The 13,340-nt window shown below is 44.5% G+C and overlaps 1 protein-coding gene across 1 annotated transcript in view; it reads left to right on the top strand.

Annotated features, from left to right (window-relative positions):
• Window positions 1-2,021: 2,021 nt before the first annotated feature.
• The window catches only part of FEZ1 (fasciculation and elongation protein zeta 1), a 44,785-nt gene continuing 33,466 nt past the window's right edge, over window positions 2,022-13,340 (top strand). Inside the window, exons 1-2 of the mRNA XM_049857339.1 lie at window positions 2,022-2,218; window positions 7,776-8,131. Coding sequence (XP_049713296.1) covers window positions 7,821-8,131 — 311 coding nt within the window. The 5' untranslated portion in view covers window positions 2,022-2,218; window positions 7,776-7,820. The remainder of the gene's footprint in view (window positions 2,219-7,775; window positions 8,132-13,340) is intronic.

The raw sequence follows: 13,340 nt of genomic DNA, 5'->3' as shown, positions 1-13,340 counted from the left end.
CTGCTTGCTTCCCTTTCCTTTTATCTCTTGAGAGATAAAAGGCGGTACAGGCCCCACCCCAGGGAAACTCCCTTTACCTTGGATTAGGGAGGTGACCTGAGTTAGGCTGGTGTTACAATCCCACCCTAATTCTCTCAACATAAAATTTCAATCACCAAATGGAGGACAACCATACAATACTGGGAATCATGGCCTAGCCAAGTTGATACACACATTTTTTGGGGGACATAATTCAATCCATGACAGCAATGCAGTGGGCAAATCTCCTGTAAAAGACCTCTTTAAAGTATCAAAAAGCAAGGATGTCACCTTGGAGACTAAAATGTGCCTGACCCAAGCCATGGTGTTTTCAATAGTCTCATATGCATGCAAAAGCTGGGTGATGAATAAGGAAGACCTAAGAAGAATTGATGCCTTTGAATTGTGTTGTTGGCAAAGAATATTGATTATACCATGGACTGACAAAAGAAGGAACAAATCTGTCTTGGAGGAAGTGCAACCAGAATGCTCCTTAGAAGCAAGGATGGTGAGACTACCTCTCACATACTTCGGACATGTTATTAGGAGGGATCAGTCCCTGAAGAAGGACATCATGCTTGGTAAAGCAGAGGATCAGCGAAAAAGAAGACCCTCAACGAGATGGATTGACACAGTGGTGCTTAAGCATAACAATGATTGTGAGAATGGCACAAGACTGGGCAGTCTTTTGTACATCGGGTTGCTATGAGTTGGTACCCATTTGATGGCACCTAACAAGAACAAAATAACCTGCCATGCAACTCTACCCTTAATCAATGTGATTTTGACTCAGGGATCTTTTAACCACTGTAGTCTTTTCTTCTAACAGAAAAAAAAAAAAAAAAAAAAAAACCCTGTGGTTAATGTCACCAGAAGGGAAAAACTACCAATTCTTCCTCTCATTTTATCAGGATATACCTCTGCTTAGCGTCCTTCTCACCACTGAAAGGTTTGTGGAATGAATGAGCTTTCTGCTGAAGTTCTCAGCTTAGCCCAGATACACTTCACCGTCAGACACCATCAATCCTGTTCTGCTTTCATCTCTAAACTGACAAAAGTACTTGTCATTCCAAATAGACATGGTTTTCCTGATACTTGCAGTTCTCAAGTGCTACCTTACTTGTCTACTTTCACGAATTATTGGACTTTGTATTAACAGTATCTATAAGCACAGAGGGGGTCCCTGGGTGGTGTAAATGGTTAACATGCTCAGCTGCTAACTGTAAAGCTGGAGGTCTGAGTCCACCCAGCGGTGCCTCAGAAGACAGGCCAGGCGGTCTACTTCAGACAAGCAGCCATTGAAATTCTGCAGAGCACAGTTCTATTCTAACATTCATGAGGTCACCATGAGTTTGAATCCACTTGATGGCAACTGGTAGAAGCACAGGGTTTATACACAGTAGCCTAGATAAATGAATGAGGAGTAAGTTTTCATGAGGCTCCAGGGTAATTCCTTAAATCCACCACTTGATTCTCTTCTCTCCAGTGCTTCTCCTCCTAGGCCTGCAACCTTCTCACTCAGATTTCCAGTCCTGGGTCAACTCTCACCTTGACAAAAAGCGCCTCTGTGTGCCTCTTCACTTTGGGCTGGAGATCTGAACCTTTGTGGTGGGAGGCCTCTCTCAGCTTGCCCATTCCAGCCCCCAGTACAACGGAGAGTCCAGAAGGTGCAAAGGGGTCTTTCAGAGTGTCTGCCAGCATCTGCCAGCCATCCACTCATCCAGGAGCCTCCATTTTCATGGAGAACCTAAAGAGGCCCTGTGCCTTATGCATGTTGGTAGTTGTGGCTCCGCTTGTATCTAGGAGCTATTGAATATTCATGAGCGAAGCGGAAAGCCTAGTGTGAAAAGGGGAGAGGCAGTAACTCATAAATATTAATAAAAGGAGGCTCACGTGCTCCAATGAAGGCCAGGAATGCAAACGAGAAGATGACGTCTGGATCCTGCGCGTACCCGTTGGGGCGGGTGCCCGAGCGCAGGCGCGCCCCGGAGCGGGTGCGAGCACGGGGAGGGGCGGCGGGACCGGGTGGAAGGAGGGAGCAGAGCCTGGCGCTGCCGAGCGGCTGGGGGAGCGCTGGCTGGCTCGCTGGCTCGTGGCTCGCCGCTGCCGCTGCGCTGCGCTCCGGCGGCTTGCCGCGGCCCTTGGATGGGGGTGTCCGGCTGACCCCGGGATCCGCCTCCCTCCGCCAGAAGCTGCACAGGTGCCATCGCGCGGGGCGACCTTAGTCAGGGCCCGACTACTGCCGGGATGGTGATTGGACCGGGGTGGGTGAAGGAAGCCCGGGACTCGGGATTCTCCAGCCGGCCGGTGTAGGGGCGCGCAGCCCTCAACCGCAGCCGCCTGCACCCCATCCCTGGATCGGAAAGGAGGAGCCCGGGGCCCATTGCCCCCATCCCGAGATGGGAAAGCCGAAGCTGGGGGCCCATCGCCCTCCTGCCCAGCCCTTCTCGGGAGCTCGGCGGGGATGCAGCGCCCAGGCCTGGGAGATGGGGGATGGTGGGCACGTGAAGCCTGACCTCAGAGCGGCCTGGGGCGTGTGTGTGTGTGTGTACGCGCGTGCGTGTGTATGTTGATGCGGTGGTGTTGGGGAACGGGTCGGCACCTTATGCCAGGACCGTTATTTGGTCCGGTCATCCTTAAACGCCCCAAAGTAATCTTTGACCCTGAGAACCTGGCCCTGCCCCACCTGTGCCGCTCCCCAGGGCCGCGCATTCCTGCAGTGTCAGAACCGCTGGCAGCTGCTGCGGACGCTGGGGGAGCAGTTGTTTTACAACTGAAATAGGTCGGAGAAAGGACGCTGTGGCGGGGGAAAGGGGCGCTGCCGCCGAGTGGGCTCTGGGCCTCTGGAGCTCTGGGATGCTGCTCTCGACAGCCCTGCGGGGTATTATCCTAGCCCCTCTTCCCTCTTGCCCAACCTTCCTCCTCACTGCTCCACATCCCCAACCCCTATCCCACTCCCGCGTCCGGGTCTTGTTTGGCCAAAAGGGCAGTCTAGTATTTTACGCGGCCTGCGCCGGAGGAGCCTGGCTTCCTTGGCGCTCGCCAGTCATTGTGCTGCCTGGATGAGACTTTCTTTACCCCAACGGACCTGAGGGTGCAGGGGGATCTGGGATGGAGGTGAAAGGAGCTGCAGAAGGAAGGCGGATCGGGCAAGAACTCCGAAGGGGTATGCTGACTTACATGCAATGAAATCCTCCCTTTCTGTCCACCTGTGAAGATACCACCAACATGTACACTGACTGGATTTTGCTGAGAAGCAGTGGGAAGCCAAAGGTGGATCAGTGGAGGGCAGGTTTAAGGAGAAAACTGAGATGAATATGGGGGGGGGGCACACAATCAATTGATCTTTGGGACAAGTAATGGGGTAAAAGGGGGATATGAAATGGAACCTTTCTGGGGGTGCAGAGGCCTAGTAGGGGGAGGCATGGCGAAATCTCTACGGCTTTTCTGGGCTCTGCTCTGCTCTGCTCCTCTCTGCTCAGCCCAGCTCGGCAAAGCTGGGACTGGTAATTTCTACTGCAGTCCCAAGCTGCGGCTAGTGCATCGAGTTGCTGCAGGGAGAGGCTTATACATTTCCCATCCGGTCTGTCTTCTAAATTACACCGCTATGGAAGTCAAAATAAATGGGGTAGATTACAGGATATAACCAAGCTTTAGTCCTGCACTCTGGTTCACAATGCAGACAAAAAGAAAGGATGACCCCTCTCATGGTTCCTTCTTTCTGTCATTGTTCCTGTGTTTATTTTTTGACATTGATTTTGGAAGTATGGAGAAAGAGAATAAGCTATTGTTTGTGTTAACCTGAGAATGAACGGAGAATGAACAGCAGGGCAATCTTGTCAGGATGGAAGAGTAGGAGGTTGTTTCAGAAAATTTAGCTGGGGGACAAAGGCAGCCTGTCAAGAGAGAAGAGCAAAAACAAGTGGGCTAGAGGGAATCTTGGCTGGTGGGAAGGAAAGGCTGCCAGCTCAGCCCAGAGACTCGCCTTGAGGCTGTGGCAGAGATGGTCAGAATGCTTGGCTCTTCTCGATTCTGCCCCAGCCTGGAGTCTTTCTGCAAATGTTAGGCTCCATTTGGGTCTTGAGTAATTTCAGACTTCCAACAAAGATTTTCAGCTCTGGCTTCATCTCTAGCTGGTACTTCACCCAGCGCTTTTCACTCCTGGGTAATGAGTTGATGAAAAGCCGTCTGGCTATGCTATGGATTGTTTCAAACGGCCACGTTTCTGAACTCTACCTGTAAACCAAACCCTTTGCCACGGAATTGATTCCGACTCATAGCGACCCTATAGGACAGAGTAGGGTTTCCAAGGCTGTAATCTTAATGGAAGCAGACTGCTACATCTTTCTACCACGGAGTGGCTAGTGGATTTGAGCTGCCTACCTTCTGGTTAGCAGTCTAGTGCTTAACCATTGCACCAGGGCTCCTTTTCTGAACTCTAGAGCTGTGTTACTCATTTCTTCTTTTATAATCTTCTAGATAAATCCATTTTCTCTAGAGCCTGGCTGGGCTGAGGATAAGTGCTAAAGCACAACCTGTCTGGTACCAACAGTTGAAGTGTAATCTTAACCCTAGATTCTGGTCGCATCGGCCTCTTGTTCCTGGCTAACAGTATCTACTGTGTCATTTCAAATCAGCCGCTACTGGTGTCACCTTCTCATCCCAGTCTCCCCTCCCTGCGAAGAGTACACATTTAAAGGAAATTTAAATATCTGGAATGCAAGCTGGTTAGCTTACTTGCCTCTCTGGAATGAAACCAGCGATCCAAGAAGGTTTGGTCAAATGAATTTAAAGATCAGTGTTGCCTTAGTAAAAAATATGTTATAATTCGTTCAGCAAGAATTCTTTCATTTGATACGCATTTGAAAGCATCACGCTGAGAAGATCGTGGCAAGGGCGAGGGAAGTTTTCTTTTAATTGGAACACTCTCAGCCTACATTTTCATCTAATGAAGTTATCCCCATTTTCTTAGAATTGTTGACATTTACTGAGCACTTTCTGTATGCCACACATTGTGCTTAGCACTTTAAAGATTATCTCGTTTAGCCCACAAAATAACCTTCAAAGTAAGAGCTATTTTAAACTCCACTTTATAGATGAGGAAACAGAGGCACAAAGAGGCTGATAATTTGCATAAAATCTCACAGCTGGGAGGTAACAGGATCAGGACAAGAGCCCTGGAGTTCAGGCTCCTAACCATCACGGACAGAGTACCACCTCAATCAACTTAAAAAGCAAACAAAACCAAACCCGTTACTGTTGAGTCGATTCCGACTAATAGCTATCCTATCCCTTTAATCAACTTAAATCCCTTTTTTATTCTTTATTGCACCTTATGATTTCTTCTAAAATCACCTTTTAGGTGCTCAGGGTTTCTTAATTGTGCCATGGTCCTCACTGGCAATGTGGAGAAACCTGTGGGATCCTTCTCAGAGCGATGTTTTTGTATTCATAGAGTAAAATACTTAGGCTTACAAAGCAAACCAATTACATTGAAATAGAGTTATATTCAAAGAGCTGTTAGGAGCCTATGGACTCCAAGGAAAGAACCTCTGCCTGGAAATTAGCCATGCAGTGCTTTAGAGCTGTGTTGTGCAATATGGTGGTCACTAGCCACATGTGGCTACTGAATACTTGAATGTGGCCAGTCCAGATGGAGATGTGTTTTAAGTATAAAATACACACTGGATTTCAAAGACTTGGTATGATGAGAGAATGCAAAATGTCTCATTAATATTTTTTTTAATGTGGATTGCATTTGGAATAATAATGCTTTATTATTAATTGTATTGGATTAAATAAAATTCACTTCAAAAGGTGTCAGTGCTATGTCCACACCTTCATTTTAACAAATGAAGAAATCAGGACCCACAATGCTGGTCACTCAGCCAGCCATTGGCATGTCCACTGGCGTGGAGCCTGTGTTCCTTCCAGGATAATCTTCTGTTCTTATATATTTTTGTATTCCAAGGACCTATCATGTTGTCTTTGCAAACTGTGAATGATCAGAATATGTTTTGATGGCTATGGTAACTGACTTAGTCCCAGTAAGACCCTAGCAAGAACTGTCTAGCTGCTCACCTGGGTGTTATTTGCCTTGTCTAGTTAGAGTTTTGTTTTGTGGGCAGAGATGGAGAACGGGCATTCCTAGGGCACAACCCATGTTTGTTGCTTTCTGGTTCTCAGGTAAACAAACAAACAACAACAACGACAAAACCCCAAACCCAGTGCTGTCGATTCTGACTCATAGTTGTTCCAATTTAAGCATTTAGCTGGATCAAGAAACAAGGAGACAGGAGAGAAAGGATTGGTTGCCCTTCTGTGTTACAGGGAAGAAAGCTGAGTATGTAGAGAAGGGTATGATAAACAGTAATGCTTGTGCTGCCTGGAATTGAAAATGGGAAGCTGTATGTGGTGGACAGGAGATCATTTTTAATCAGCACACACTGATGGATTGCCTCCCTGCAGGGCAGTGTATGCTAAGAGCTATGGAGGCTATCCAGAGGACGTCTGTGCCCTCGAGTAATTTAAATTAAAATTGGGAACAGGCCTGGAGGTACACATAAATAGATAAATCACAGCTGAAGGCGAGGCATGAAAAATGCCCCATGAGGCATAGAGGTCTAGGAGCTGTTGGGAAATGAAGGGAGGCCTGAGTGTACAGCCCCCCAGTACACAGTGACCCGGATGGTGATGAGTCTGGCTTTGGAGTTCTGGCTTTTACATGATTATAGCAGATCATCTAGTCCATTTCTCTGCTCTCAGGCATATGCTCAGTGTCTGGGAAAAACTCAGATCCTTGTTGGAAAGCCTCTCTGGTAGTTTTCAAGTGAAAGAGTAGTAATATCCAGGTCCATGAACCCTTATCCAAAACCCATGGGGCTATGTGTATTTCAGAATTCAGATTACTTCAAATTTTGGTAGGTAATAACAGAGGATGTATTTTGCATATCACTCCCAAGAATGTGGGGCAGCAATCCGTATAATTTAAAAAGTATTTCTGCAGAAACACACTAAATAGAAACCATAAGCGGCTTCGTATTTTTGTAGGTTAGGTTTAGTTACCAAATGAGTATGTCAGGTCAGGTTTTATCACCAAAAAAGTTATAAAAAAAAACTTGCAGTTTTCAGAGATTTCTTTTGGAATCGTGGCTAAAGATATGGACCTGCGGTGGTAAAAAAAAATAATAATAATAAATAGAATTGATAACATATATTAAGCAATATTGAGTATTTATCTGTCTGCCAGGCATTGTTCCAAGCACGTTAGCTGTGTTTCCTCCTATAACAACCCTTTGAAGTAGGTCCTATTATTATCTCTATCTTGAGAAAAATAGAAGGAAGCACAGAGAAGGTATGTAACTTGTCTGAGGTAACAGCTGGTAAGGAGCAGACCGGGATTCAAACATGAGTGGTCTGGCTGGGTACTTAAACAGGGCTTTATTAAATAGGGGCTGTGTACTTAAACAATAGCTTTATCATTATTGTTTTTTGGAGCAAGGACTTGGAAACAGGTGTGTCTCTGAAGTTTACTGCATTAGGTTAGTGGTGGTGACAGTGACAGGGAGATCTGAACTCCTTAAATGCATAGTAGTGAGGACATGCAGAAGCGATGGGTGTCAGTAAAGTGGAACCACTGTTTTTAGGGGGACACAGAGTGAGGGAATATACGGTTATGGGCAATATTCTAAATGCCTCTCTGCAGAGCTGGTACAAAAGCCTAGACTAAGCTCACAGTACCTTGCATTTTCTCCTAGACAAGCAAATCCTGAGAGTTGCTGTTGGTCCATTGCTGTGCAAACATGGAGGCCCCATTGGTGAGTTTGGATGAAGAGTTTGAGGATCTTCGGCCCTGCTGCTCAGAGGAACAGGAGGAGAAACCTCAGTGTTCCTATGGCACATCTCCCCATCATCTAGAGGATCCCTCCCTTTCTGAGCTTGAGAATTTTTCTTCTGAAATCATCAGCTTCAAGTCCATGGAGGACCTTGTGAATGAATTTGACGAGAAGCTCAATGTCTGCTTTCGGAACTACAATGCCAAGACGGAGAACCTGGCTCCTGTGAAGAACCAGCTACAGATCCAGGAGGAGGAGGAGACGTTGCAGGATGAGGAGTAAGAAGTCTTAATTGCCCTCTTGCTTCAGATGAGCTCCTTGATATAGGATTGTTGCTCTTTAACTGTTGTTGGGTGCCTTCCATCCATTTTGACTCCTAGTGACCCCATGTGACAGAGTAGAACTTCCCCATAGGGTTTTCTCGGTTGTAATCTTTGTACAAGCAGATCACCAGGTCTTTCTCTTGCAGAGCCTCTGGGTAGGTTCGAACCTCCAGTCTTTCAGCTAGCAGCCAGGTGCTTAACTGTTGCTCTACCAGGTCTCCTTGAAATAGGATTTGTTTCTATCTGTAGGTTTATGGCATATTACTTATGTTTTCATGTTCTCAGTGGGGCAGCGCCCTGCTAATTGCTGACATTGTTCTATTCATGCCGCTTTAGACTGCCTGCAGAAAGTGCCAGGCACTGTTCTAAGCACATTAGAAGAATGAAGGATTTTTAGGTAATGGGAAGAGGTCGGCAGTTCGAATCCGCCAGGCGCTTCTTGGGAACTCTATCGGGCAGTTCTACTCTGTCTTATAGGGTCGCTATGAGTCAGAATCGACTCGACGGCAGTGGGTTTTTTAGGAAGGTTTTCCTGGATACAAAATAGAGTTTCAGGAGCATGGTAAACTTGGAAATCTGTCTACCCTCAGCTTTCTTTATATCAGTGGGAATCCACCCAGATATAAGAAATGAGGACCAGAAAAGAAAATTAGTTGTGATGGGGGAAGCTATGTCATTGGATCAATTTACTTCAAGAAACACCAGAATTTAAAAAATCTCCAGATGGTTTACAACCCCTTGGTCCTAAAAAATTATCTAGAAATGTTAAAGATATGTCCAAATAAGAAAGTATAAAAATTGAATTGTGAGCACAGGGAATTGCCTGGGACAAATAAAGGTAATAATTAGGTGTCATGGCTTTGGTGTAGTTAGATTCCCTGTGCCACTATTAGCTATCTTTTTAGGGACTTAACAGTAGTCAAGAAAAGGGATCTGAGGAAACTACTGTTCAAGAAGGGACTAGAAAGAGAAGAAGGGGGCAATTTGTTATACGTTATATAAATTAAAGAAGGGTATTTTAGGTATTTAGAAAAAAAAGTGCATGAATTCCCAATAGAGCTTAAATGTGCATCAGTTGTACTTTTAAGAATCACACAAGAAATGCCAAGTAGTTGGTTATAGAAGTTCGGAGCGACTGTGCTTTTGGTTCCTCTTTTTATGGACTTAAGTGGGAAAAGTTGCATATAAATAAGTGGGGTAAGGAGGCATGTCCTAGGGAATTGAACCTGATGGTGTTTGGAAGATAGTTGCTTATCGATGGCCACTAAGGCTATAAAGACAGGGACTGTAGACCTGTCTGTCTTATTCAGTATTGTATCCCCACTGTCTAATATAGTGCTTGGTGCACAGTAAGTGATCAACTAATATTTTTTGGATGAAATACTGAATATCCAATGAGTTTGGTGAGTGATAATAGCTAGCCTTGTGGGTACATCTAATGTATTTTTGTACTCACACCACTTCCTTCTTTTTGTTTTAATTAATGTTAGCCTGAAGGTATGATTACAGAGAACATTTCACTCTGATGACCAGCACTATAACTGTGGGCTGTGTGTTTTGATTCAATTTTGAAGTTTCAAACTGATTCGTTTTAGATTCTGAGCCCATTATTATCTGCTCGACCCCAATAAGTCAAAAAAGAATGGCTCTGGGGCTTTATTATACTATTTTCCACTTCAGCGCACCAGGCAATGAACTAGAAACACAAAGACTATGAATTGTAATTTTCATACTCTCACTAACTTGCTGTGTGACCTTGGGCAAGTCACTTAACTCTAGTTGACTGCATGGGTCCTCATCTTTGAAACCTCCAGAGTTCAATCTTGATGAAGTGGGGCTAAGGACTTGCAAAGAAACTAATTTCTTATCTTACCCAGGCAGGGCTCTGAAAATGACATTTTAAGATGCCTCTGCCTCATTGAGGACGAAGGCCCAGTGAGCAGGTTCTTATTCTCTTGTAGCACATTAGCAGAGGCCACTCAATGTTAATTGCTGTCACATGGGATTATTGGTCTTCTCATTCCGATTTTCCTGACACGTCTGCCTCACTGACTGCTTCAGCTAAGAGACCAAAGGTTGAATAATTTCTTAGCGATAAAGTATGATTTGGGGACAGGTATAGAGAGAAGAAGCTGGGAAGAGAGAAATTAACACTGCATTTTCTAGACATTCAGTGTATCTAAAGCTTCTTTACACCTTCAAATAAAAAGCACAATTAAATTACATACTGTGTTTTGTAGACACCTGTCCACATATTTCAGCTGTGAAATTATGACCAAGTAAAGGAGAAGAATGACTTAATATCTTACCTGGTTGGCACTGCCTCGGGCAAAGATCTAGTGTTTTTTGTAATAAACTTGCTCAGTATTTAGGGGAATGTTTCATCCAAAAATGAATTGAAGGTGTTTTGGGTGAGTCCTTAGGGATAGACCTAAATAATAGACTCTTAAAGCAAAAGCATAGAGGACCAACGAGGGCGTGGGAGACCCTTGGTGAGATGGATTGGCACAACAGCCACAACAATGGCGATTGTGAGGATGACACAGGGCTGGGCAACATTTTGTTCTGTTGTATATGAGGTCGCCATGAGGTGGAGTTGACTTGACAGCAGCTAACAAAAACAAAAGAATGAAATTCTTGGTCAGGCCAACTTCCTTAAATATCGCACAACTCATAAAGCAAACGCAGTGATTTCCTCAGTAGCTTTGATTTATTTAGTCTTCATTTGGAACTATTTGGCTAATGGGGAGTTGGCTAAGATATCAGCTTATCTCTGATTTTTCAGGGCATGGAAATTCAGGCATTAAAGGAGAGTCAGATTTGTATATATATTCTCTGTTTTTGAACTCAGAAAATATTCCAGAATCTCTTCTTTGTGTATATGTGATCACCCTTTTCCTTTCCTAGAAGAAATAGGACCTGGAGGCCGGAGCCTCCAAGGGCTTCTACAATATAGGAATGGACAGCCCTTCTCCTGCCTCTTGCCTCATTGGAGTCCCTATCAGCCTTCTTACAACTACCCTGAAGACAGAGGGGTGAAATGTGTGAGAACAATAGTTGCTTCTTGTTCCTTAGATAGAATTTTTGGGTTAAAGATGATGCTAAAAATAATGTCCAGATGATAAGTAAACTGCTTGTAGTCAGCCATGATTTAAGCTGAAGACAAGTAAATACCCAATAATCAGATAGGGAGAGCTGACTAATAATTGATTTTTAGGAAAGGTAGTTCTCTTCTTAGAGGTTCAGTTTTACTATATAAAAGGCAAAGATAGTATTGATTCTATTTAAGCCTATTTGCAAGAACCTACAAAGTTGTTCAAAGGTGTTAATGTGCCAATATAAATGCAAAGGTGTATTTATATTAATGCGCATCTAAGTATGGACATTGGCATGACTGGGCACAAACAAAACATCGGACAATGGTAGTAACCAGCCTATGGAGTATTAAGGAAATGCAGGGTTACCACGCTGGAATCCTAACAGAAGCCTATTAAGCTGCCTATCATACTCGTCAGGGATAGATAGTGTGTGCATATGTCTTGATATGTTGTTAGCTGCCTTTGAGTTGATTCCGACTCGTGGTGACCCCACACACAATGGGATCGGACCATTGTGATCCTTAGGGTTTTCACTGGCTGATTTTTTCAGTAGATTGCAGGCCTTTCCCCCTAGTCTATCTTAGTCTGGAGGCTCTGCTGAAGCCTGCTCAGCATCACAGCAACACGCAAACATCCACTGACAATGGGTGGTGACTGCAGTTGAGGTGCGTTGACTGGAAACTGAACGTGGGTCTCATGGAAGGTGAGAATTCTACTACTGAACCACCACTATCCCCATTCTCAATATATCATGGGTTTATATAACCTTGTTGGCCATGTTGCCCGTCTCTTTATTCCCTTGTCTTGGCACAACCCACTCCCTTGGGTTTGCTCGTACTCTGCCACCATCCTTCTCCAAATCCCTAGTCCTCTGTGGTGAAAGATAGTTTAGTCAATTCTACAAGCATCTGAGCCAAAGCCATAAAATACGCACATGAAAAGTTTTCCTGTTATTATAGGGACTGAGAGAGCAAATTGAATCAAGGCAGGGCAGAATGATGGCAGGAATTGGGGCGATCTGTTTAATCTATACTTTGATAAGTGACACAGTAGATAGCTTTCAAAGCCCCTATTCTCCCAGACAAGAGTAGATAGCAGGATGCTAGCCGAGGAAGTGAAATTTTACAGCCCACCTCAGGGCACTTATGAAAGGGGATAGATCCACTCTTAAGAGCCCAGTTTATTGTGATAGGATAGAAGGCCTCTCTGGGGATAAAAGCCCTTTCCATCCTCTTCTTCACAGAAAGCTTTGTTTTCTTCCTCCCACCCCAGGCTAGTGAACCCTCCCTCCAGTCCTCTGCCCCTGCCTGCTGCAGTGTTCTGCCCTTGTCTTTCCTTAACCTCCCCTGGACAGAAAGCAGCCGCTGCCCCGGCCATTCTCCTTTTGTAGACTGATGAAGAAGACACATGTCCAGAATGCAGAATGCAGGCATAGATTTTTTATAAAGCCACTTCCTTAACTGTTGTTCTAGGTTGTGATTTGAAACTTGATATATTATTCTGCAACAGGCATGCCAACCATGCAATTCGTTAAGAGTAGCTGTTTTGCCTGGGTTCAAATCTCACTGCCGCCATTACTGGCTTTGTGATCTTAGACAAGTTAATTAACTTCTTGGTACTTCAGTTTTTTCTAAATCCATAGAGTTGTAGTGAAGAATAAGTGAATTAATCCACATATAGAGTTTGAGGTAAAAAATTACCTGATAAATAGTAAACCTCAGTAAGTATTGGCTGTTGTTACCATTGTCAAATGTGCCCTGAAGGACCATGGGAAGGGCCTGCAAATGATTCCAAGGAGATGAGAGTGCTTTACCTTAAAGTTTATTTATGAACACCAAAGGGTAAAAACTAAGTCATAAAGGAAGAAGAAAACCTGGACAAAATATGAAAGAGAACAAGGATAGCTTGAAATTCCAAGGAGATAAAGATTCAGGGGATTGTCACTAAAAATCTAGAATTTGAAAATGAAATCCAGAGTATGTCAGATGAAGGCTCAGATGAGAAAAGTGAGGACTGTCTTTAAGGCGATAAACAGTTGCAAAGTCATTAGATAATCAGTGCAGCCC

Source organism: Elephas maximus, chromosome 17, assembly GCF_024166365.1.
Source record: "Elephas maximus indicus isolate mEleMax1 chromosome 17, mEleMax1 primary haplotype, whole genome shotgun sequence".
Taxonomy (NCBI): Eukaryota; Metazoa; Chordata; class Mammalia; order Proboscidea; family Elephantidae; genus Elephas; species Elephas maximus.
This window is presented reverse-complemented; position numbering and strand designations above follow the sequence as displayed.